Genomic DNA, 27,668 nt, shown 5'->3' with positions numbered 1-27,668 from the left:
TAAGGGTTTATTACAAAACCACACTGTAAAAATGTAATTTAATAGTGTCCCTTTCATAAAGCATTACATATATTGTATTTTCTATTTTCAGAGAAGTTGGAGCCTACCTTATCAATCATTTTCATCCATTTTGGTAAATCCTCAAACGTCTCCTTCTTGGTGATATCATACACCAATATGATTCCCTTGGCACTTCTGTAATAAGCTGAGGTAATGCTGTTGAATCTCTCCTGGCCTGCTGTGTCCCTAAGGAGTAGCAGCAAACATTGGTGGAAGTATTTTACCAGATCACAAAGCATAGACTAGGCTAACCTGCAGTTTAATAAAAAAAACCACATCATGCATTCTACAGCCATAGTCCATATTTTTCATTTCCGTCTATAAATACAAATTTCAGACATCACCAGGTAAGCTGGGTTAACAACTGGATCAGAAGAAGTAAGCAATTCTGTATCAAACCTATTTGTCCCACACTAACTTCACTGAGAAAGGCAAGGCCACCAATCAGTTTTACATGTCCTTGATAATGGAACTGTCCAATGAAAACAGATCAACAGATGGAAAAAAAAATTACACACAATATTTCCTGGAAGAGTGAAAAAAGAAAAGGATGCATGCTCATCAAGCTAACACTGTTGGACTTTGTACTATAAAAGCAGCAATTCACAGATTAACAAGATTTAAGAGCTTTTGTATCAACCAAAAAAATTAAGCCATGTTTTTAACACCAATGCAGAAAATAACTGCAGAAATTATTGATCAAAGTAAGCCAATAACATGAAGATGTATGGTAGTATTTTCTGAGGCACACATATGGCTGAGTACAGTGTGAGCCTGAAGACCAAGTTCTAAATTTGAAGTGTCCACTTATTTTGAGTGAGGAGATGGTGCCCATCCACCGACAGCGATGCCTAGTGGCCAGGACTAAGTTGGCAAGTTGTCTCTCCATTGAAACACAGTCATGTCCTTCAGTGCTTCCACCCCAAGGATTTCCAGACCTCCCCTTTAGAATGGGGATCTTGGGGACTGGGCTCTTGAACAGTCAACGTCTTTTCCAGATGGCCTCTCACTGTACATGAAGGCTCTTGTTGTAATGTCCTCTTGGGCCCACCCTTTTCACTAGGCTCCAGTCCAGGGCCCAATGATAGGCAGCTCCACTCAGCACCTTGGGGTACTATGCAGCCCTCCTCCTCCTCTCTCCCCCCCCACTTCCGGACCACTTCCTACCCCAGTCATCTTTAGCTTCACAGAATAAATCACTTCAATCTAGTCTCTGACCTGCACACTCAGTCATCTGACTCTTCTTTGTAGATTTGCACAGGTCTGTGTTGTCAGGTCTGGGCAATGAGTTCCTGAGTACTACTTTCCCTTCAGAGCAGCTGCCTGCTCCCTTCCACCCTGTCTCTGAGCTGCTCCACTCCTCTTTTTAAAGCCCTGCCTCCAGCTTGTGCAGGCGAGTCTGGGTGGGACCAAAGCTGGTCCTTAATCCCCTGCTCTCCAGTGTGGTGTTTAAATACCCCACCACAGGATGCCCAACTGGACAGACCCATGGCCTGGCTATCAAAAGTGATGGGGGCTTCAATTAGGGTTCACTTACTAGCAGCTGTCCTTCTTCTAGCAAGTTTATGTGCTTGTGTAGTCAAGACTCGGGGTGTTTTCACTGTATCATGAAAACCTGCTCTGAGCCATTTTCAACCGTATCACCAAAAAGCCTGCTTCGAGCAGATTTTTCATGACAAGTTGATAAAAATGCCTGAAGCTTGTCTACCCCAGAACTTTCATTGTTAGTGCTGTTACTGGAACGTAGGTTACAAAATGCTCTAATGGATTCAAGGTTTAGGGGTTTCAACAGGGGTCTCCAAAATTAGTGGACATTTTTTAAGGTTTAGTATGACAGCTGGTCAAAACTAGAAACTCTTTTTGTGAGAAGTTTCTTAATTAAAAACATTTATTTGAATTATTTTGTAGAAATATTTTAGTTTTCCCATGAAAAGTTTCTAACCAATTAGAAATATAAAAATAAATTTTAATGAACTTGTATTTTCCAAGGAGGGAGAGGGCGACTTCCAGCATGAAAACCTTTGACCAACTCTATTTAGTACTCAAGTATTGTATGACTTCATTATGAGACGCCTTAGAGAGCAAAACATTTTTAATAACATGGATGGATCTTTTTTTGGAGTATTTCAAAAAGTTTCAGGTTCACATGATCAAATTGACTGTCTTGGAGAAAGTAATTTTTATTTATCCACAGCATATTCCTTGGACATACATTTGTAGAGAAAACTGCCTCTCCCCTGCCCAGTCTCAAACAAAACCTCCATGGATCACACCTATGGCTGACAGGTAATTCAGCATTAATGCTCAGTCAAGACAATCCTTGGCCTTTCTTCTGTAACTGCCACGATACCAGTTAGCATCAACTCTGTACAGATAGTTTCATGATGCAGACGATCCTTCACTGAAGCCTCAGCTTCAGACAGGCTACACCAAGAATTGTGAAAAAATAAAACTGCTAGATTATCATGACCAGTATTTCGTAGCTGGAGGATGGCACAATCATACAATGGTGAGGGGGGAAAAAATCAGTTCTGTCTTCTACTATTTCTATCTCCTGATTATATATATAAAAAAAAATCCACAGTTAAATTTACCCACACTAAACTTTGATACCTCGCAAGAAGCAAAAACATATTACCTGTTTGGTTCCAATGATACATGAGACTACCTCTCTATGTTTAATTGGTTGCTTTCTTTTCACTAATGACACATTTTAATTAAAGCAATGTAAGTGCTCTATATTCTACAGCTGAAATTACATACAGCTATTATTCACCATTACAACAGTTTATTTTCTCCTATTCTAAGTTCACCTATCTTTATACCAGGGTCAAATTTATTTTTCGCAAAGCCCCTGTGACATTTCAATATGGGAAACACTTTAAAATGCCCGTCAAGATTGTTGAATTTCCACATATGGAAAACATCATCTCAAAGCTTATGAAGAGACTTCTCCAAATGTCTCTCTTGTAGAATTGCATCTCTCATCTGATGTCAATAAACAAGCTTACAGATTAAGTTTATTGTACATGGGAATCCCTTTTAGTTCCATCACATTGAATGCCAGACAGGATAGAGCTGGGAGGGCAGGAATGCTGTAGAGAAATATTATTGTTACTATATGGTTAGAGCTGGCAGCTGATAGTAACTGGCAAAAGATAAGATTTTCTGATCAGTTAAGATATGGTATTTGTGGCAGAACACTGTCCTGCTAGACTTGAGTGGTTTTAAAAATACACATTCTGGGTTTCTTTAAATCATAGCCTGTAGAACTACTACACTGAATCACTTAACCCAAGTATCAGAGTAGCAGCCGTGTTAGTCTGTATTCGCAAAAAGAAAAGGAGTACTTGTGGCACCTTAGAGACTAACAAATTTGTTAGCCACAAGTACTCCTTTTCTTTTAACCCAAGTAGTTGCATGTTCTCTTCTAGCTATCTCAAAAGGCATTTGTTCACTTAATTGAACACGGAGTTCCTGCTCTATCAATCCTTCAATTCTATAAATTCAAGCGTTAGATAGGTGGTGATCCAGGACAACCATATAAATATAAGCCCCCTCCTCCCCAAAAAAAACAAGCTCCGAAGAGCTAAAACGATGGGAAGAGGAAGGAAAGAGGTTATATAGTGTGGAAATATTAAAACCCTGAGAAACAGTTATTCTAATAATTAGCACTCTGATGGAACACAAATACAATTCCGTACCAAGGCCCAGAATCAACAAGGTATTTACATACATCTAACTTTAAGCACATAAATGGTTCCATATGTTTAAAGTTAGGCATGTAAGTAAGTCCCTTGCTGAATCAGGCTTAAAAAAAATAAAACTCAAAAACTGTGGCATTTAATTATTCTTTGAATTTTGGTCCTATTTTCAGTAACTATACCATGAATTAGCAAGAATGCAAGTGCCAAAATTTGATGCCAATATTAAAATATCAACAAAGGAGAATGAAACTAATGATGTCCACTTCTATTAATTTTGCAGGGAATTATACTTGAAACTAGCATTATACCTCTGTATAGCAAAACTATGTCTAAGCTGAATGTTCATTTGTAACATCCATAGCTACTGTCTCTAAAGCATGCTGCAAACGAATTCTTTCCTCCTTTTCCTTTAGTGTCCCTCATCCCTGCACAGAAAGAAGTGAATTAATGTACTCACTTGACTGTCTAATAATGTACAGTACTAGAGAGGTTTAATAATTTGAGAACAAAGAAAGGGAAGTTTCACCAAATCATTAAGTCAGTGGTACTTCGGAAGTATTGGTGAGAACCCATTCTCAAGTAGGAAAAACGTGTACAGTGGAAGAGAAACACTGTTACACAATTATTCTGTAATAGCACTTTGAATAAGTTCATGCAAATGATGGAACTATCTAAGTGATATTCAGATTTCAAAGGTGTGCTGGATTTCTGCAGTTCCCTTAATGAAAAAAATCTACTAAGTTTTCTATTAACAGGGTTCTCCCCTTACTACAAGTGAGAGTGTATAAAAATAGAATTAATGTAACCTCAAGAAGCAGTAAGTTTAGAATATTGTCTTTTGCCTCTTGAGTTCGGAAGAACTTATTTCAAAATGCTGAGGGATCCCAAATGCCAGGTGGGGAGATTATTTTCCGTATGTTGTAATGTTCTATCAGTAGGGCCCTACCAAATTCAGGGCCATGAAAAACACGTCATGGACTGTGAAATCTGGTCTTTTCTGTGCTTTTACCCTATACTGTACAAACTTCACAAAGGAGACCAGCATCTCTCAAGTTAGGGGTCCTGACCCAAAAAGGAGCTGAAGGAGGGTCGTAAGGTTATTTTAGGGGGGTTGCAGTACTGCCACCCTTACATTTGCACTGCCTTCAAGTTGGAGAGTGGCAGCTGTTGGCCAGGCGTCCAGCTCTGAAGGCAGCACCCTGATAGCAGCAGTGCAGAAGTAAGGGTGGTAATACCATACCATGCCACCCTTACTTCTGTGCTGCTGCTGCTCTGCCTCCAGAGATGGGCTCCCGCCCAGCAGCCCCCACTCTCCAGCTGCCCAGCTCTGAAGGTAGTGCCACCACCAGTAGCAGCACAGAAGTAAGGCTAGCTGTGCTGCAACCCCCCCGCACAACTCCTTTTTGGGTCAGGACCCCCAGAATTACAACACCATGAAATTTCAGATTCAAATAGCAGAAATAATGAAATTTACTATTTTAAAAATCCTATGACCGTGAAATTGACCAAAATTTACTGTGAATTTGGTAGGGCCTTCTCTCTCAGGGATATGCTATATTCCCAAAAGTTCAGGGTGTACAAATTCCGCGAGCATGATAAAACACCCACAGTGCTTGCTTTATAATGAATAGTGTCTCTGCCATCGAGATACCTTTTATGATGAGTCAGTTATGATGTGTTAGAGCAATTCAGTTTTGTTTTGCTGTTCTCATCCATTTTATACTCCAATCATAAGAAGTATTAACACATGGTATAATTAATAAGGTATTTATTATTTTAGTCTGAAGACTTAGCAAACCATCCATGGGCAGTGGCAATAAAGCATTAGCATGATCAATCCCCAATTCATGAGATTACTGATCTATTAATATTATGCAATGTAATAAACAATAAGAACACGAATTGCTAGTTCTCAATTACAGTATCATCTTAAAATTCCAAATAGAGTAAGTCTAGGGTTCAGGAATTAAACAAAAGTCCAAATAGCCACATATGTATAGTCTAATGTAATAAGTTTGAGTGTTGGTGGCAGGATTCAAAGGCTTTCACACTACAAAGAATTTAGTCTTGAATTAAGTCTAATTTGTTGAACATGCTGAGACATTCTGGATTTCAAATATTGCTTTTACATCTATGTACTTTTATACCTCGCATGTATTGCTATTGCAGCTAGCTAAGTAAAATTTTTGGTGTCCCTATTTTTTTTTAAAGGAATTCACTTATTATACTTTAAAATGTTGTGCTTTGTGTATATAATGCTATTTCTCCACCTCCAGCTCCTCATCCCAAAGTAAAAAAGTTGTGAGAATGGGAAAAATGTATTTCTTTTCCAACATGCAGCCACAAATATGTATTGTAAAATTATTCCTTAACTATTTATGATTTTGCAAATAATGAATCCACCTGTCATTGTCTTTCTGCTTAATGACATAAAAATGAGGGACATCCTGCAAATGAGATGTCATACAAGGGAAAATTTAAAACATAAAAGCAATGTCCAAATGCTGTTAAGATTCTTACTTCTTTCCCTTCTATATTCATTAATGTAACATACACAGTGATTTAGAAGTGTAAATCAGATATTGTTAGAAAACCCCTGAAAGTCTTAATTTGGATTTAATGGCTTAGATCATACAACTATTTTGGTTTTAATACAAATGCACTCCATGTGTACGTACACACACACACACCCCAACTACATTTTTTTGAGGGTAGCACCGAATGGCAGTGGAAGAAGGAAGTAATTTTAACAAAAGTAAAAATGGGCTTCATCGTGCTCTTTTGGTAATGAAAAATAAAAATCTTTAGCTAGAGAAGATTTTTGAAGTGGTGTATTTATTGGGTTCATATGAAAACAAAAAACTTTTTTCCCCCCAATGACCATCTCCTCCCCTCCAAAACCCAGAACAGGCTGATAAGCTTTACTTATGTTACACCATAGCTTGTTTATTTTCATACCTACCTAACTATGAGCATTTTGAAGTATTTTCAGCACATGGTTTCTCTTTAGGGCTGGCCATAAGTTTTCTGATGGAACAGTTTTCTAATCAAAAAAGGCTGACTCAACAGAAGCAACACTGACCATGTCAATTCAATCAAAAACTTATGGAATTTGACCTGTTCAAAAACTGCTTGGTTTCCTACCAGCTTGCTTGCCCACCTACCTGGCTTGCCAGCTGCCTAAATACCCTGCTCCACCCCGGCCAGCTCTCAGGCTTTCCTGCTTCTTGGGCTGCTTGGCAACCCACTTGGCTAGTTCCCAGACAGCCCACAACTCACCCTCCGTGTGGGCAGCCAGAAAGCTGAAACATTAGATTTCAGTTCTCCTGAAAGGAGTTTTTCTGAAAATCGCACCCCCCCAAAAGAAAACAAAAACAAAAAACAACCCAACACATTTGAGGTTTTTGTCCTGATTTGGAATGGAAAAAAAAATTCATGGGAAGGAATTTCTAATTTTCATCTTCCAGCCAGCTCTACCTCTCTTACTGTCTATTACACACATTCACTTGCTAAAGCCAACACTTGCGGACAGGATAAGGAATATGAAATGGCTAGTTACGAAGTCTGTAATAATGATCATTTTCACTAATTACATATACCTGGGCTGTGTGAAAAGACAGGGTAATTATTTAAATTTACACCTAGGATGAAAAGGAACTGTACAGTGTAGCACATGTGGATGTACAGATAGGTGTAATGGATGAAACTGCAAATAAAAATTTAGACTACGTATCAAGAAAAGTTTCTTAACAGCAATTTAGATTGTGAGCTCTTCAAGGTGGGGAACTTGTGTTTGTACATGGGACCCTGATTCTGAAGGTTTCATGACTACCATAATCCCCTCCAATCCCCAACATTTTAGCCCCTGAATTTACCTGCCAAGGGAAGTGAAGAAAGCCCTACTGATCTAGTCATTGTAGGTGGAGCTGGTAGCCTGATCCTTCCCATAAGACCACCCCATTTTCAGTTGCTTATAATTTTGCCAAAGCAACCATCCAGGCTAACGTTTTCCATGTTGGGTGTCTGCCCAGGCTGAACTTTTTGGGGGGACATTTCAGCTAATATGGTTCACCCATTTAGAAGAAAAGTTTAGGGGAAAATGTTTGCCCATGTTTAAAAAAATTCATACAGCTATTTTAATGAGCAGGTCTACAATCCACTGGAGTAGAAACTTGAAATTTGGCAGAGGGGTCTCACTGATGTCAGGGATGTGCCTTTTGCTGATTGGGTGAAAATCTGCCCAAATCTGAAAAGTCACTGTTTGCACATGCTCAGAAGAGTCTCATAGCATTTGGCAGCTAAATTCCCAGAAGATTCCATTTGCACTGGGCATGCTCCATCTCCTCACAGCATCTGCACACTCACTGGACTACATATAACACCCATTTCCATAGAGTGAGCATGTCCCACTTCAGGATTGTATGGATAGAGAAGTATTTTCCCTGCAACTGCTCCTCTCTGTAGCTGAGGGGGCCAATAGAGTTTCAGGCACCAGAACTGAGACCAGGGAGATAATCTCTCCTGAACTCTGCTTATGCCCAGGCAGGAAGAGGAGGAAGACGCAGTCGGAATGGGATGCAGGGGGTGATAAATGAGAGGAAGGGAGAAATAAAGACGTTCTCAGTCTCCACATTCCTCTGTTGTCACCAAATAGCTCTGAAACCCACTGGCAAAGGGTGTACGTCATCTGCCTCTAATGCCTGATCCACATACTCAACCTGCTACTGCTACCAGTTACTCCATAAGGCCAAGTGGCAGAGGTCTATGCTGTAGATCTGAAGGTCTGAACCCACTGATAACCCAAGTTGGAGGTCAATATGATTCCACATGTTAAAACTTTTGTTTTTTCAGGTTTTTTTTATATGTAGGAGATTGTATTAAAAAATCCTATGCTAAAAGAACATTAAGGTTACAAAGTCAAACGTTCAAAAGCTAGGAATTGGCAGAATTAAGGTTGCTGGCATTGTGAAGAAAAATTCATTAATATTTGTGAAGCATTTAAGACACTGATCAACACCCAGGATGAAATTAATAATCCTTTAGTCAGTGCAGGGTATGGAAACTGTGCATTAATAAGGCCTGTGGCCACACACAGTACAAGGAGGATAAAAAAAACAAAACACAACTACCAATCAGAGGCAACACATGTGGGGGCATGCAAGGTCCCATGCCCCTCCTCCTCCCCCCAGATTTCTGCCTTTCATTTAGCAACAGCTAACTGTTCCAACGGGAACTCATCCAGAGAGGCTGCTGCAGACTCTGCCCCACAGGGCAAAGGGGAGAATAGGCAAGGCCTTCGACTGCCTCTTGCCAGAAGGCCCAGCAGTGAGGAGGCAGCAACTCCCCCTCACCATGTATCCATGCAGCACGGGGACGGAGGAAGCAGAAGGACAGTTGGCTGTGGGTTAAGCCTTCCCACCCCCTGCTACACGGGGCTGCTTCTCCTTCCCTGCTGCTGGAGGCCCAGCACTTCCCACTGCCTGCTTTGCAGACCACCGTGGGGTGAACTCTCTGTGGCTATTCCCAGGGCAGGAGCTGCTCTCCCACTCCTATAGCAGTGCAGGGGCTCTGCACAGGGAAAACTGCCCCCCTCACACTGCAGTAGGAGTTGCCCTGTCTTCCACTTAGCTACAACTTCTAAGGTAGCAAGGGGGTGGAGGTGGCGATCCCTCCCTGAACCCCACCACATGGGGCTGGCCTGAGCCATCTGGAATTACTGCTCGCTCCCTCGAATATTCCTCAACGTCCCCCTAGGGAAGCGCACCCCAGTTTGACAACCTCTGTTCTAGATCTCTGTTTAGAGACGAGGTGTTCTAGATTCAGTGCCCCGCCCAACCTTTAAATTGTGTCACCCCTCCAATCAACAGTTATGTGTTGCCTCTGCTACCAGTTCACTGAATAAGGTTGGGGTCCTGTAAGAAGAAAAAAAAATAGTATGTGATCACATAGTAAGAGACTGTATCATCATGCATACACACAAGGGGGCTTGAGTTTGCAACCTTAATGTTCTTCAAATGTAAGGGGTTTTTTAATGTAATTTATGGACAGACAGGCAAAGCACTCGAGAATGTGTTGTAGAAAACAACTGTCAATTTATCTTCTCTCTTTGCTCATGTAACAACTGTTTTCCAACATGATTTTATATGTATGTCCAGAGATTTATTTATTTTTTTAAGTAAGGGTTAATTACAGCAAAGACATTTAATAGTGAGAATCAAGGAGAAAGACACTTTGGGACTACGTGTATTGATGTTTCCTTGTAATGACTGATGTATATTGGTATAAATTCAGATACTTAACCAATTCTTATGTATTTCATTTCTACATTAAATTACATGCTATGTAACCATTTTAGGCATGCCTCAGCAACTGAGTAAGGGCCACACTTTAATATCCCTGTAATTTTTTTTTTTTAATTATTTTCAAACAAAAGTCTACAAAGATATGCTTAATAAGTGGGAATGATAAGGAGTTTTAGGATATCTTTTCTGACAAAAAACTGTAAAACATTTATTCAACATTAAGAACATGTCTGACAAGCTATATACATTTCACATTCAGTGCTACAACATCATCTTGACATAAAAAATTTGCATTACCTCTGTCAGCTTCAGTAGGCCCTGGCTAACAATGGTGGCTCACCCACCAGCTCTGTAGTCATAGGTTTCCAAACAGGGACGCAGATGAGGGATGAAGACATGCCAGTAATATTCAAGTGTTAGATGACTGATGATACCAAAGATGCAGCAGCAGTTAACTCAGAGGGAAGCAAGACAAACACATGGTGCAACAAACAGAGTTGATGGTGACCTGCCAAGAGGCGTTAGTAAGCTAAACTCACTTCATCTATGTAATTAAAAATGAAATACTACCAGAACGTCCCACTGGTGTCATTTCAACAACCTATGTGCTTTGATTTGCTTTTTCTATGGGTTGTTAGCATCTATAACAATTGATCTCTAATGCCAATTATGCATCAAGCACTGTTAATACACCAAAGCTATTAGATAATTTACAGGATTAGAATCTACATTAACATAGCTGGTTTACTCTCTCCTAACTGTGATTTGTATCATGCTATTGTGCATCATAAGGGACCTCTCAGAACTAACAATTTCTAATCGAATACACTGTATTAATCATTATTGATAAATAATATAACGTGAGCAATCATTTCCAAGATATATGCAACCTTCCCCTGAACAGAAAAAATGTGCATTCCAAACTGAATTTTCACAGTAGGACATTAATACCATAACAGTTAACACATACTTTTGTTTGTAAATGAGTGTTTTACTTGTAATTACATTGTTACATGTAATGTCACAGAAAGAGCACCTGCTGTATGAAATTTCTGATAAAGAGTTCAGAAAAGGTTAAAATAGATTCATTTACTCTAGGATGGCAGTTATAACTGAGGTGATTTCCACATGAGTGAATAAAATTGAAACTAGAGGTATTTTTCCCCTCCTTTCCTTCTAGTAGCTTCCTCATGTTTACTATGAAGAAAGTGGATGATCATCTTTACAACTTTTGGGTTTGGGGGTTGATTTGTTTGTGTTTGTTTACTCCTATGCTATTTTCTTAGATAGTTGATTTTGTTTGTCTAAAGAAAGGCTTTGACACCTCTGTAACATGCATATTTGTGTCAGCACAGTAATATTACATTTATTACATCATCCATCATCCCCCCTCTTGCTCTTGAAAAAAAATAAATGGCTAACAGATTTGTAAGGGAAGGAGCAGAAGGATAAGAGCTAAACCAGCTTATAACAATTAATCATATTAAACAAGCATATTGATCCATGCCAGAAACACAAAAATTAAAACATACTGCTGGTTGCATTTTTGTTTTACTTACCAGATTTGTAATCTAATTTTCTTTCCTCTTAGCTCTACTGTTTTGATTTTAAAATCAACACCTATAAATAAAATACAGTAAACAAAAAGAAAAGGAGGAATAAGAAGCAAAAGCAATGAGGGTGTAATTTAAAATGATTTTTTTTTGTACCTGTGCATGTGTGTTATACTAATACACTCACAACACTTTGAACAAACAGGGATTTACACCACTATGGGCCAGCATGGGGAGGGGAGGGAATAGAGTTATTTCATATAATCTGAGCTATTCAGCCCACGGTTGAAAATGTTTTTCAAGCTATGCAATATTATCACTAGCAGCTCTAACGACACAATAGGAAAAAAAAAGGTATGATCACTTCCTTCCCCTCTATTCATGTTTTATAGTGATTGCCAGGAACAACCAAGCTCAAATTATGATTCGGTCACAGACTCCTCCCATATCATGAACAGAGTCAACCTCTCTGCCTCAATTTTCCTGTCTGTAAAATGGGAATAATATATAGCTATTTCCAGGTGTTGATGTTTAGTATTTGTAAAGCACTCTGAAGATGAAAGTGCTCTATGATTTTATCCTGGAGTTGTACCTGGTTTAAAATATTATCAATGACTTTTACATCTGTGTTTCTGTCATAAATTTGACAGATGTATATTCTGTAGACGTTGCTAAACTCTGAAATATGGCTTCCCATACTTTCTTTGTGCAGGAACATATCTGGGGATGAAATATAAAAAAATATTGCTTCTGATGAAAATACTCCAGTTTCAATTTTTTTGTTGTTATATTGTGAAGAGGTTAATGAGCAATTTCTATGGGTGATCTCTCACAAATCAACTAGAAAGAACAGTACTTTGATATACAGTGGTTATATGGCCTTGTGGTGCAGTATTATCCAAAACATTTGCCAAGTTTTAGAGTGCACACTAAATATTACTTAACGATAAAACCAAGCAAAACATTCATATGCAAAGTAATATTTCAAAATAAAATTTAAGTTTATAGAAAAATCACAGGCAATTGACAACATAAAAATGCCCCATAAATCCATAAAACCCAAGCACACAAGGATACCTCCTCAACTATGTGAAGTGCCAATATGCTTAGTGTTCCAGGATATTTTACATACATTTTCTTGTTTGTCAGTTTCAGTCCCATTCTCTTAATGTCATGTTGTATGAAGATATTTTCCTTTGAATCTTACTCTTGAAACCCACACCCCCAAAAAATACTACTACATTTAAGAGAAAGAAAAGGCAGGAAGGGATGGTTCAGACTAATATAATTAAACTTACATAGAAATGCAGAAGTATACTTTGTCAGAACATGTCCCCTGTCCCGTCCCGTCCCCCGTCCCCCCCGCCCCGGCCACACACACATTATTTCACATCACAGTGTAAACCAGTAGGGTAAAACAACAGAAACACAGAGGAGATAAAACACTTTGGAAAACTGTTTTTCTAAAGACCGCATTGGCTAAGGGCCAAGTGTCCAGCTACTAGTGCTTGGTAGAGGAGTGGCTTATTTAAAAAAAAGCTGAATTTGGCCCTTTGGTTTTACAGCACTTGACTTCTACACACACTAAAATATTTTAACATTGGTTTTCATGACTAATGGTATAAAACCTGTTACATAGCAAATCTGGAATATATTCTAAAGTTAGGAGCTTTGTTTTAAAGCTATTCTGTCAACAGCAGTTTACCTTAGCTGATTTAGCTACACTGCTGCAGAACAGGGAGGCCAAATATAATTATGTGACCAAATTTTAATATACAAAGTTAAATTTTAAGAAACAAGAAGGATCCCCTCAACTCTATTTTAGTCTACCTTATTTTAGTCTGGCTAGGCTGAGAACCAGGGGGATAGACTATATCTATTCGCTTAAACAAAGCACACACACATATTTTAAAATTTTCATATCAAACTGTAAACACAGTAGACTACAGACCCAAGTATTCCTCTTACTTTTACCCTTATACTTCCTCCCACCTGCTTCCAAATATTTAGCACACTCACTGCATCTTAAGGTATATTGTAAAGTTCTTCAAAGCAAAGAATGTGACTTCTCATGTTTACATCTAACAAAATGGACCCCAAATCTTCTTTGGGGCTTCAGGACACTACTGCAATACAAGCAGTAAGGAATAAGATGAAATACAATATGCGGCTTGAAATTTAAGCAGACATTGTCAAATACTTTATAACCCCCCTACTTTAGGGTTTTTTAAAAAAAGGATTCATAAAATTCAGAATATTTTAATGAAACATGATTAAAAACTAATGAATGATTTTTTCTGCATTCTTGGAAGCCTAATTATAACATTATGCTAGAGTTAAGTAAAAGAAAATGGAACTGATTAGTCTGAATATGGTGTCCAAAGTACGTGAAGTACAAAAGGACAACAAAAAATTTTCAATTTTTTTAAAAAAAGTGTTAGTAACACAGCTAGAAGTTACTTTTTAAAATATAATTTCTCGACAGTCCTCTTTAATCTGCAAAATGTAAGCATCCAAAGTTCATTACTTTGTCTGTAGAGGATAATTAGGGTGCTACAGAAATATTCCGTAATAATTTTAAAATATTACATCAACATACAAAGATCTAACTCAAGAAACAAGGAAATTTGGCTTAAATTTATCTAGAACACAACTCCCAATCCAACCATGATGTCTAGTATGCAACATTCTAGTCACGATATACCATTTAGTGAATTTTCTTTAAATCGAGTTCTTAATTTCAACATTCAGTGTTTCCCAATCCTGAGAAATGGAACAGTACATCAACTTTTTTGCCTAACACTACAAGAATCTACCCATGTGCTTGAGTAGAAAAGGAGACCAGGAAACTCATAGTGAGGAGCCAAATGCTAGATTAGCATTTATCATTCACACCTGTAGCAGGGGCTGTTCTAAATCACAAAGGCAGCAAAAGGAACACAGTGCTGCTGGATTGTTGAAGTGCATCATATTTTCCAAGCAGGAGCTTTGTAAGTTGTTGTCTTGAAGGAAAGAAGTGACAGGATGCAGAAGTGCACAGTGGAGGAGTACATTCCCCTATAGAATTATTCCAGTGATTTAACATTTAAAAGTTAGTTGGGCCCCCTCAAAAGACTTCAGAGCTAAAGCTCCAGCCTGAGCTACAGCTTCCACGCATTATCTCTGCAGCTGTTTTTAGAGAGCCAATGGGAGCCCTGCTAGCCCCCAAGTTTGTTCACCCAACTTGGCTAGCAAGCTCATTCCTGCAGGCTCCAAAATTATGTGTAGACAAACTCTAAAGGTACTCTAAAGGTACATGCTAATTTATTCTAATTCAGAAGTTAATTTGATACTTATTACAAGTGTTTTTACAATAAGAAAGTGTTATTTATAGAGCTGCCAAGTGATTAAAAATTATTCATGATGAATAAGACAATTAAAAAATTAATCACAATTAACTGAACTGTTGAATAATAGAATATCATTTATTTAAATGTTTTTTTGGATATTTTCTATACTTCCAAATATACTGATTTCAATTACAACACAGAATACACAGTGTACAATGCTCACTTTATATTTATTTTTGATTACAAGTATTCGCATGGGAAAAAACAAAAGAAATCGTTTTTTTCAATTCACCTAATACAAGCACCGTAGAGCAATCTCTATCATGAAAGTTGAACTTACAAATGTACAATTATGTACAAAAAACTGCATTCAAAAATCAAACCATGTAAAATTTTAACTTCTTCTTAGTTACGTCACCAGAAAGTGAGAACAGGGATTTGCATTGCACTTTTGTAGCTGGATTGCAAGGTATTTATGTGCCAGATATACTAAACATTCATATGCCCCTTCATGCTTCAGCCCCCATTCCATAGGACATGCTTCTATGCTGATGATGCTCATTAAAAAAATCATGCATTAATTAAATTTGTGACTGAACTGCTTGGGGGAGAATTGTATGTCCCCTGCTCTGTTTTACCCACATTCTGCCACATATTTCATGTTATTACAGTCTCGGATAATGACCCAGCACATGTTCATTTTAAAAACACTTTCACTCCAGATTTCACAAAACGCAAAGAAGGTTCCAATGTGAGATTTCTAAAGATAGCTACAGCACTTGACCCAAGGTTTAAGACTCTGAAGTGCCTTCCAAAACCTGAGAGGGTCAAGTTGTGGAGCATGCTTTCAGAAGTCTTAAAAGAGCAACACTCTGATGCGGAAAGTACAGAACCCGAACCACGAAAAAAAAGAATCAGCCTTCTGCTTATGGCCTCTGACACAGATAATGAAAATGAATTGGTCTGCACTGCTTTGGATTGTTATCGAGCAGAACCTGTCATCAGCATGGATGCATGTCTCCTGGAATGGTGGTTGAAGCATGAAGGGACATACGAATCTTTAGTGCATCTGGCACATAAATATCTTGTGACGCCAGCTATGACAGTGCCATGAGAACGCCTGTTCTCACTTTCAGGTGACATTGTAAACAAGAAGCGGGCAGCATTATTTCCTGCAAATGTAAACAAACTTGTTTGTCTGAGTGATTGGCTGAACAAGAAGTAGGACTGAGTGGACTTGTAGGTTCTGAAGTTTTACACTGTTTTGTTTTTGAGTGCAGTTATGTTACCAAAATAAAATAAAATTAAAAAAATCTACATTTGTAAGTTGCACTTTCACGACCAAGAGATTGCACTACAGTACTTGGATGAGGTGAACTGAAAAATACTAGTTCTTTTGTTTAACATTTTAACAGTGCAAATATTTGTAATAAAAAATAATATAGCCCACTTTAATTGATTTGTCTCAGTAGAGTTGGTAAAGGCAACCCCCATCTTTTCACGGTGTGTGTGTGTGTGAGTATATCCTCTTACTACTGTATTTTCCACTCCATATATCTGATGAAGTGCGGTTTAGCCCATGAAAGCTTATGCCCAAATAAATTTGTTAGGATCTAAGGTGCCACAAGTACTCCTCCTTCTTTTTGCTGATATAGACTAATACAGCTACCACTCAAACTACACAGTTAGGTCGACATAAGCTGCCTTTCATCAACCGAGCTGTAGAAGTGTCTTGACTTAAATTTGACTCCCACTGACATAAGTGCCTCTGTACGCCAATTTAGTAACACCACCTGCTCGTGCAGAACGGATTCAAAGTTGATGTAATTAGGTTGACAGAGTGTCAGAGCAGACACTGCATTGCTTTTGTCGACTGTTACTGGCTTTCAGAAGCCATCTCACAATGCCCCACGCTGACAATACAATTGATACAAGTGCTCCTGGTGAGGACGTACACCTCCGACACAAGAGGTCAAGTATGCACACACGCGCGCGCACACACACACGTGTTTTAATAACTGTGGTGGCTGTATGCCAATGTAAATTAGGACGAGATAATTTTGGCCTTAGAAAACTATTTGGAAACAGCTTAATTTACAATTTCTGCTGTAGTCTAAATAGGTTTTTATATCATGCTCATTACTGTTGTATATGAGCACAATCCTGCAGTGCATTAAGCAAAGTGACTACACATCTATGTGTCTATTCTCACATTCTCCTTCCCTAGAGGGAGAAGCATGTGCAGTGAAATGTCTTGTTTTGGCTGGCTTGATTTTTTGTTTTTAATACAGCACAGAAATGCAAAATCAGTATTGCTAGCAGTACATCTAGCTGTCTCCCACAGAACTTCTGGCATTTCTAACCAACTCCAGTGCTCTCCACTTAATTTGAACACTATCTTAAAACTACATTTAATTTTATTAAAACCTCAGGAATCCTTTATGTTGACCAAATTTTGCATAACTCAAATCACTGACTACAGCAAGTTTTAATTTAACTAACAAAGACAAAATTTCGGAATGAGCAAACTTAAAAAAAAAGGGGGGGGGGGGAGAACTATCCAGTTCTGTGATTTATTGGTTGCTTTCCACATTAATAGTACTGTTACAAGAATGTTGTTTAAAATATCTTTTGTCAGGGTATGTGTACCTCATGTTGACAATAAGGGAACAAGGATAGCATACAACATAAATCATTCCTAGTCTCCTCAAAGATCAGTCACAACGTCTTTGCTAATTAAATTTTAATCACTGAAATAGGAAATCAAACAGAATATTAACTTCTGATTTCTACAGGCTCCTTCTAATGTCCCCATCACACAATCTCAGGAGAGCAGAATTAACCACATATTTTGCGTTTAGTAGAAAATTCTTCAAACCTTAAATAAAATAAAATAACTGGCACATGCAAAGGTGCATGGTATACCCAACCTTTTTTTTAATTGTAGCCTAAGTATCAAAAATATTATTGAAGAAGGAGTAGAGACAGGAGACAAATGCAGCCAAACCTGAGGAAATAGCAGCAACAGATCAGAACATGACCTGCGTCAAAAGACATCAATAAAAACTGCAATTTAATCTGCCACCTCAGCATTCAGGTGCTTAATTATGCAAACACACTGCAAAAACTGAACTGCACAGGATATAATCTGATAAAACAGAACACTTGATAATTCTTAGTGTTAAAAAGTGTATTAAATCTAAATGAGATTTTTTTTAAAAAAGGAGTTCATGTAAGCTCTCTATGCCACTAACTATACTCATCTAAATTCCATTGAGGGAGCTGTTTGGTGTCAGCACTACTGAAAATGAGGCCACTTATGCTTATTTAGGTGCCCAAAAAGGGGCATGGATCAGTGTTCACGTTGCACTCCCCGTCAGTACCTGGCCTGGCAAAGCTAATGATCCAACTAGCAGACCAAATTCAGTGATGAATCCTGGTCACATGACACCAAAGGCATGTTACACATATACTAAGAAGGTGCCCAGATATGGAGACAGGATCCTAACTCTACCCAATCTGTATTTTAAAAGCCTAATATGCTAGTCATCATAAACCAGTGGTCAAATGTATGCAAACTATGTTAGGAGATGGCAGGTGCACCTGCTTACTCTTACTTTGAAATAAGGCATGAACTTTGTGCTAGCTTATGATGTTTTGGGAAGAGCCAACAGGCTTTTATAATTCCCTTCCTTTTTAAAAAAAATCCCTCCTCCCACACCAAGTCTTCAGTGTGCCACAAGCAATGAATATGTTTAAAATAAAACCATGCTACTCATTCTGAAAACTGAAAGGAAAAATCCCGAAATGTCTTTTCTTTGTGTGCAAGTTGGAATCGAGGGCTGTGTGTTTTGGATGCCCTTATTTCACAAACACCAGCACCACTTTTGCCATCTTAAAGCCTCCCACTGGGGTCCAAATCTGTATTGCCTACACATTCAAGACTCTTAGGATCTTCAAAAGGACGATTTGCATGAGTAAGGAGTGCAGAATTGAGCCTCTGATTTATATTTATTAATTATTAAGTGTTCTCACATTGTATTGATTCAATGTATTTCTTTCTGGAAACTTGCGTAACATGTGCTGTCCTGGAAAAGTCTATTAAGCAAGTGATTTTTCCTGCAAATAGAATGTGTTTGTCAAAATATGATTAAAAGCTCGAGCAATCCCTTATTAAAATATTTGATATAAAAATACAAGATTATGCATTAAGCCATGCTGTAAAACCTTCAAAACCTAACAGAGAATGTACTATTTATTACTGATAGAATAAACATGTGAACTCTGTATTAAAGCGATTCCTATAACTGATCAACATGTGCATTTTTAAAAAACATACTGTATTTTCGTTACCATAAAACCTTTTGCAATGATCACATTTCTAAGAAGAACTGATCAGGTTTTAGGATACCTCAATGTACAACTTCTAATGGGCATGTTATGTGTGGAACTAAACAAACTGACAGTATCCTTTTAAAAAGTGACTGTATAGGTCAAAAAAAGTAACAGCGTGCGTGTGAAATTTGCAGAAAATCATTGAGTGCATTAGTGACAGCCAAAATGAGGGTAAATCAGTGAGCATGGTTAGTATGATGCATCTTGTTATTGAAAAATCATTTGATACTGTTACATATAACACAGATTGATTAGCGCCAAAGGCTGGCCCCAGGCAGATTAAAATGTGCTATTCTGGCTTGGGGCAAGGAGATTCTCAAGCAAGGCACAAACTGAAAAACATAGTTGGAAAAAATATAGTTGGGGTAGTTCCCCCTAGTTAAAGTATAACAATTTGTTTAGTTTTTTAAAAGGACAAAGGGGAGCTCCTCTGGTTAAACGTTTACTATTTAAGGTTTACTGAAAACGATTTTTAAAGGAAAGAGGCAGTCCGAGTCATTTCAGCACACAAGTGACTTTGAGGAGCAGGAGAGGAAAGCAGCAACAAAACAGACAAACCGAGCAGGTGAATTCAAAATTATTTGAACAGATTAATTTTAAAGCCTATAAACTAACCATACTAAAGCTTTGATCCAACGTGCAGCGAGGTCAATAGAAAGACTCCTATTGACTTAAAGGAGCATTGAATCAGGCCCTTACTTTCTTCTTTACTGAAATGACTCATGTAATCAAAGGAGAAGAAAAACTTATATGGAAACCTTTTAAAACGAAATGTAAAATGGAATGTAAAATGGTATGCCCATTTTTAAAAAAAATTTGCTCTATCAAGATTCTTTTAATTAGTTGTTTTTAAAATAAATTCAAAGTGAAGCCACCGCTTTCACAGAGCACCAAACAGGTTAAAGATCAAGAATGATTCATGGATGAAAACTAATGCATTAACTATACCTGCATCAGTTTTGGCACCAGAAAGTTGTAATTGATTTCCAAAATGTTTTAATCATTAAACAGCTTTTTATAAAGTAAATCTTCAAATACATTTTTAACTTGCAATGGCAGAACAGTGGGCAGAAGTAGATTTACAGTGCTTCAGGCTAAGAAGTGTACCAACATTTTGGCAACGGGAATAGATGAGCAGCAGACTTCCTGTATTAACTAGATTTATGGGTTAATTTGAATGAATATTTGTATTTCCAAGACTTGTGATGGAGGAAGTTGCATCTGTGATAAATTACTGGGTTCCCAATATGTAGACCAAACAGAAAACTCAAGACACTTTTAAGCCAACTGCATTGCCCAGCTTTTAAAAAAGTAGAAACTATTCATGCCATAAACTCAATACTTTAAATCTGAAATCTAACATTTAAAATACACTTTTTTTAAACTGGGTATACTTGTCACAAATGATCTCAAGGTACTTTGTGCAAGAATATGGTGGAGGAGACTTGCCCCAACACTCTGGCCAAATTCAGACAGGAGTACGTACATTTTTCCTTTCAGCTGGTTATCATACACTTATTAACTTCTTGTCCTAAATTGTGAATTGCTGCCATGTTAAGCAGCAGCCAGGTTTCACCTCAGAGATTATTACATTTCAGTCATGGGTTAAAAAAAAAATTTCACCATATATAATTCTCAGCTTCCAGAGATAAAAATACAAACCCATAATTGAGTATCATCTGCGTGTTTTGTTGCTTCTGACATTATCTCAGCTGTTCACAGCCTGGACTGAGTCTGACAGCTGCATTCCACAGTTCTTGCTAACCTAGAGCCCCTATACTTACTGTCATTACAATAAGAACTAAACTTGGTTTGCTGGTTTACTTACATGCTCTCATTTATGTACCAATTGTGGGCTACTAGTTGTTCTGACTGACCCATGGTGCCAATATAACCAACACAAGAAAGGTTTTTAAAGAGAACCAATTATTTTGTGTACTTATTTAGGGGGGGGACCCACATTTAACCCTTGCATTACTCATTCCTAAATACCATGACAACATCTCTCTGTAGATTACTTGCATCACAAAGTGTACAACAGCTAGTATTGATTAAACTTTTTGCAGTAAGCATGCCACCAGCTCTGTTTGTGAACAATCTCCTGCTGGACTTTTGGATTTTACCAGAAGAAAAGTTGAGAACACGGTTTCTTCTGGCATAAAACTGACTGCATGCAAATGCAAGTGGCTTCTTTGAACATTATTTGAACATACTACCAGGTGCACCACTTGTTTATTACACACCCAGATTAATATGATAAGTAGTCAAATCAAACACATTATAGAAATATAAATCATTTCTAGAATCAAGCTTAATTGAGTAAACGTATTCATATGTAAACTGAGCTGATTTTTCATTAAAAAGGTACTCTTCATCTACTGCAAGTCTTCTCTGAACTCACAGAGAATTACTGTCTTCTTTCTTAGCTCACAGCTACAATTACATCAGTTATTGGAGAGCCCTTTGCACTTCTGCCTGTCATATAGCAACAAGTCACACAAAACTGTATTCAATCCACTCACCAAATTTCCGTTTGAGAGCAAGTGATCTAGACCTCTGCATCCCCCCCAAGACACACACAAAAAAATCCAACCCATGAGCTAGACAGGCAGAAGGCCTCTGAAAGCATGTCACCTCTATAAAACTCCAAACGGCAGGAGTGAGATTTAAATACAGGTCTTTCATCATCTGCTGCCTCAAACTGCTGGGGGGAAATATAGCAATCTTAAAAATGTTAATATTTAAACCATTTTTGGTATCTATATATTTTATCATAATTATCCAGTGACTAAAGATTTCAGCTCAGGATAATACCAAGTATTACTAATAAGTAAAAGGAACAAATGTTTTAAAAAAATTGACTCGATTTTAAGTTAAAAACCACCTACACAAAACTTAAATGTATTTTCATGTAGAAGACCTAAAAGACCCCCTAAATCCTGACAATTTGTTGTTTTCCGATCAAATTTTCCTATAAACCCCCCCCCACACACCAAACTCTCTTGTAGTGTGAGGAACTCCTAAACAAGTCACTGACTACACAGGGAAACAATGAAAACTGAATTACACAATACTGTCAAGTTTCAGAGTAACAGCCGTGTTAGTCTGTCTTTGCAAAAAGAAAAGGAGTACTTGTGGCACCTTAGAGACTAACCAATTTATTTGAGCATAAGCTTATGCTCAAATAAATTGGTTAGTTTCTAAGGTGCCACAAGTACTCCTTTTCTTTTTACAATACTGTCAAATGTGCTATTATGAAAGATCAATACTTTTATTCTCTATTTTCTTTCAGTTACAGTAATCTCTGGTGTCAGTGGAAAGAGGCAATGCTATCCCTAAAAGGATAGCAAGAACTATACCATCAGTTTGTGCATACATGAAGAGAATGACTTTTCTAAACAAAATACTGTAGCATCTTTGTCAAAATACCTAAAAGTACAAATAGAAGCTGTGGTCTAATAGTAAGATTACAGACCAACTAAAAGCCACTATCTTCAGGTCTGGCATTACAAAATTCTACACAGCAACCTTTTGTTACTCGTTTGGCAACAGTATCCAAAATTAGTAAATATTTGAGATCCAGTAAGCTCCTGTTATATAAATATAAAATTAAGGAAACAATGCTCTATCCAAGGAGTTTATTATTTAAAACAGCAAAGCACTATAGATATATAGTACACCATATGCTGCTGTGAGGATGTGCTGTTGAAATCTGACAGGTCATTTTTGAAAGTCTTCACAGAAGTAGTGTGCTTTTGAGGTGAGATTTTTTGTATTATTTATAACAACAGAAATTTATAACTTAGTCAACTAATTTTGCATTGTGGGATATGTAAACAAGCACTAAAATGCCTTATCTTTTCAAATGAATCACTTCCTCCCCTCCAAATGCACTTGCCCAGTGTGCCCATAACATCACTCAGTAGGGGCAGAGAGCAGCCATTGGCTCCTACAGACCTGAGACACCCAAGCATTTTATCAATCACATTTGAAATCCTGTGTGTCAGCCTGGTGCCCTGAACAGCCTACAAGTTTCACTTAGATTATTAAGCAGCTAAAGAAAACATTTTGAACTTTGGTCTGTTTGGCTTACACTGGTACAGCTAAATATAAAAATTAGTGTATAGCTGGGCTGAGACCTTCAATATCAAGTAAAAAAGGAGAGAATTTTTATTCTAGTGTTCAAACTATTTTAAATACAGATTTACAATGATATCACTAAACCCCTTTCCCCATGTATATTTGTTTCTTCAGTTACATCTAGCTTTCTCCTCCCAAATTTGAGCTCAAAGCACATTCAATTTACCGAACTTCTGCCCCCGCCCCAAAAACAGGGAAGCACGTCCTGCTGGATCAGTCACAAGATTTTCACTTCCGCTTCAACCACACTTTTTGTTTGTAATGCCAGAAAATCATTCTCCCTGGACAGGTGATAACAGGGAAAAATAGGAAGGTGCTTTATGATTACAACTGAAGACCAAGTTCTGATCTAAGTTTAACTTCAGTATGGGGTTACTTTGGATTTACACCATCAGTATAAAAGTAGAGTTTATTCTACCTTGTATTTTCTTTCCAAGTCGAAGACTCCGTGCTAGATGGTACGAAGAATTAAGGGGCAACTCTAGTATATTAATTTGGGGCTAGGAAAAGCTCTTCATGTTCTACTAACTTTAGAGTTCTTAACAGCTCTCAACTTTAAAACTTTAATCATGAAGACTTAAAATAATGCTTTTATTTTCAAGTATTTCTACATGTAGTTTGGTGCAAGTAGATTTCCTATGCCCATTTGATGTTGCTATACTTTCTAGATCAAATCTTTTGTAACCACACCATCATTTATTTCCTGTTTTGTTAAAATTAGGAAGCTTGTGTGCTTGAATCACTGGTTTATCTAGCAAATCAGATTTGCTCATTACTCAGATAAAAACTGAGCACAACTCCCTCCAGTACTTTTTGCATGCCCTTAATCATCATGAAAGATCAACAGGGTTTTACTGCTAATCCCACCCAGAAAGAGTGCTTAACACAGGTCAACAACAAATTTTCTTGCATACACCTTGTTCATCATGGAGGAGACTAAGGGTATGTCTACACTGCCCATGTCACAGAGTTGTGACATGGACAGTCTAGACATGCTTTATCGCCAGGGAGAGCTCTCCTGGTGATTAAAAAAAAAAAATCACCCCGAACCAGCAGTGATAGCTCCTGGCAATACAGCGCTATCTATACTGGCACTTTTCAGCGCTAAAACTTTTGTTGCTCAAGGGGGTGTTTTTTCACACCCCTAAACAACTAAAGTTTTAGCGCTGAAAGTGGTAATGTAGGCATAGCCTTACAGAGGATAAATTCCAATCATAGTCCCACTTCCTTAACCTTAAATAAGCTTGTCATGGGTTATGGAAACTAACAGTGTTTCTTCATACCACCACCAAAATCAAATCTATATTAACATCTCTTTAGATGGTGATATCTCTCTGGCACTTTTATTTGCACATTTCAGGTTTTGTAACAAAAAGCAAAACCTGTGCTCCTAACTTCAGAACAATGTATTTTCATATATATTAACAGCTGTTAACAGAAAACAATAAGCACTACCACGTTTAGCTTTTCAAAGAAGCCAGCAAGGAATAAAAGAGTTGTCAAAATAAACATAAACTGTAACAGCAACCATTTTAGAATTAATTTGTCAGAGGAAGATACCTCTTTATTTCTAAAAAGCAGCACTATTACTTTCCATCAGATGTTTAGAACTCTTCAGGCTCCAAGCTGCAATTAAGCACACATTTTACAGAAGGATAGCCTTAGCATAACAACCACCTTGTCACAACACGGAAAATTCAGCTCCAAAAATAAGCCTGTAATAACAAGGCAGACTAAAATTTGTTTTCAGGTTGCTCTAGGATTGATTCTTCCTCCCCTTCATCCTTCACCCTCCTGTACCAAAAAAATACTCCACCTGAAGGGGTGCATACTGATGACTAAACTAATAGCAAAGAAAGATTTGCTATAAAACAAATTGTTTGCTCTGCTATCTGCTGTCCAAGACAGTGAATTACATACATAAACCCTGACCCAATATTTTCATCCACATTCAGTTTGCTGTGTATTGAGGTACCTTTTTAATTGTTGACATTTAAAATACTTGCGTTTTTTACATGCAACATGGGAGGCCCTGACATCCACCTCCTATTATAAGAGCGCCATTACCGGCTTGAGCGCGCCTTTTAAGAATAAAATTGAATGGTCTGTAACCGATCGCAACATGTGCCAGCCTTATCCTGAGGAGCCAGGGCTCTACATTTCTCCCAACACCAGTGACAACGCCCCCCCCCCCCACACACACACACCACACTCCCCGGGAAGAGGCTCTCTGGGAGTTTTCTAACGTGTGACTGGCCTTTCTCCTGTTTTCAGCGCTCACGTTACGTTTCCAGGGGCTGCTGGGGCCGAAGGTGAGGCGCCCAAGTTGGAGGAGTTCAGAGGCGTGAGGCTTGGAGCAGGAGGAGGGAAGTAGGGGCTCTGTGGTTCCCCTCCCTTGCTCTGAAGGTCGGCAGAGCGACCGGCGGCGGGGACGTGCGTGCGGCTGAGGAGGGCTGCGGCAGGGCCGCGGAGAGGGCCTGAGGGGGGCTGTGGACAGAGCAGCAGCAGCGAGGGGGCACGACAGGCTGCTGGCGGGGGGCGCTGCAGCCCCAGGGCACCGGCCCGAGGGGCGGGCGGGCGGGCGGAGCCCGGTCCCAGCTGGCGCGGGGGCAACGCAGGAGGCGCGGCGCTCGCTGCAGCGCGGGCGACAAGAGCCGGGCCCGTGGGCCCGCCCAGGCCGCTCTCCCGGGGGGCGGAGGCGGGCCTGAGGGAGAGCCCGGCGCCCGCCCGCCCGGGGCCCTTACCCACGGTTGACTTGCAGGCCTCGCAGAAGGTGTCGTCGGTGAAGCGCTCCATCAGGCTGGTCTTGCCCACGCCCCGCGAGCCGATGATGATGACCTGCAGCTTGAAGTCGGCCGGGCGCGGCGGCTGCTTCCTGCGGCGGGACTGCGGCCCCGAGAGCGCCGGGGAGCCCCCCGCCGCGAACTCCCGCCCCGCGCCGCCGCCGCCGCCCCTGCGCTGCAGCCCGGAGCCCGGCTCCATGACCGCAGGCGGCTCCTGCGCGACCCCGCCCCGCCGGCTCCTCCAGCGAGCGCGCGCGCTCCGCTGCCCCGGGCCTGAGGGGAACGGGAACTCCGCGGCCGCCCGGACAACGAGCGGCGGCCCGCGCAGCAGCCAGCGGGGCCCGCCAGCGGGGGGAGCAGCGCCCCCTTGAGCGCGGGAGGGCCGAGCTGGGAAACCGGCCGTCGCCGCAACTCGGTGCCGGCGGGGGCTGAAGGGAACGAAGGCGCCGCTGCGTGTGTGTGGCTAAGAGCGTGGGGGCACGCCGGGGGCCAGGCCGGCACGGTACCTCGGCGCGGCCTGCGCTGAGCTCAGCTAGCCCCGGGGGTCCGGGTCCTGGCCCTGGCCCTGGCTGGAAGCGCAGCAGCCAGAGCTGGGGATCAGCATTTCCCATCTAGGCTAAGTGCACCTGCCCTGTAATTTTAGCCACCTGGGTCCCAGGAGATGAGAGAAAGGAGGTAGGTGAGGTTTGATGGGAACAACTTCTGCTGGGGAGAGACACAAGCTTTGGAGCCACACAGCTCTTAAATCCACACATTGGATTTTATGGCTTATTACAACAGCCTATGACCCCCTAACCCTCTTTTTGTCCTATGACTGCGGCGGTATTAAGGCCTCAGTCTACCATGAATAGGCCCTTACTTAAGATAAACAATCTGTTCCCACCTTTCTCAGACCTGAAGAAGAGCTGTGTGTGAAGACAGCATTTCTCCTCATCACATCAGCCTCTGGAGGCAGTAAGACAGGTCTGGTGGCCAGTCCTCCCTACATTGTGTTTTATAAAGATAAGGTGGTCCTGTATCCTCATTCCAAATTCTCCTTTCCAACTTGATCTGGCAGTTATTCTGTCCCCAAGCCTCATTCACATCCAGAGATGTCAGTCTGCAGTCTCTTTATGGGATCTCTGCAGGGTTGTGATTCCCAAACTTTGTCTTGAAACAGTCCCTAGTTGCTTGTCAGATGTCTCATCATGCCTCAGGCAAGTACTGCATACACTTCTCCTTCTAGCAGCTGTTGGATCCCAAAGAACACGTTGCCAGCAGTCTGCAACCACCCCACTCTTCCCAGGGTACCCTCCAGATGGTCTGCCTCTGTGATCCCATCCTCAACAACTTCTAGCCGAATGCCATGGACCCTCTCTTCTCATGGTAACCTGCATCCTTCCGGAGCAGGAGGACAAGA

General features: G+C 39.8%; 1 protein-coding gene across 1 annotated transcript in view; it reads right to left on the bottom strand.

Annotated features, from left to right (window-relative positions):
- The window catches only part of RAB12 (RAB12, member RAS oncogene family), a 33,621-nt gene extending 7,054 nt beyond the window's left edge, over window positions 1-26,567 (bottom strand). The window contains exons 1-3 of the mRNA XM_073331575.2: window positions 26,231-26,567; window positions 11,629-11,689; window positions 108-246 (exon numbers count right to left, since the gene is read on the bottom strand). Of these exons, the coding sequence (XP_073187676.2) occupies window positions 108-246; window positions 11,629-11,689; window positions 26,231-26,468 (438 nt within the window). The 5' untranslated portion in view covers window positions 26,469-26,567. The remainder of the gene's footprint in view (window positions 1-107; window positions 247-11,628; window positions 11,690-26,230) is intronic.
- Between the last annotated feature and the right edge of the window lie 1,101 nt (window positions 26,568-27,668).

Source organism: Lepidochelys kempii, chromosome 2, assembly GCF_965140285.1.
Source record: "Lepidochelys kempii isolate rLepKem1 chromosome 2, rLepKem1.hap1, whole genome shotgun sequence".
Taxonomy (NCBI): Eukaryota; Metazoa; Chordata; order Testudines; family Cheloniidae; genus Lepidochelys; species Lepidochelys kempii.
Note: the sequence above shows the minus strand (reverse complement) of the source record. Positions and strands in the feature narration are given on the sequence as shown.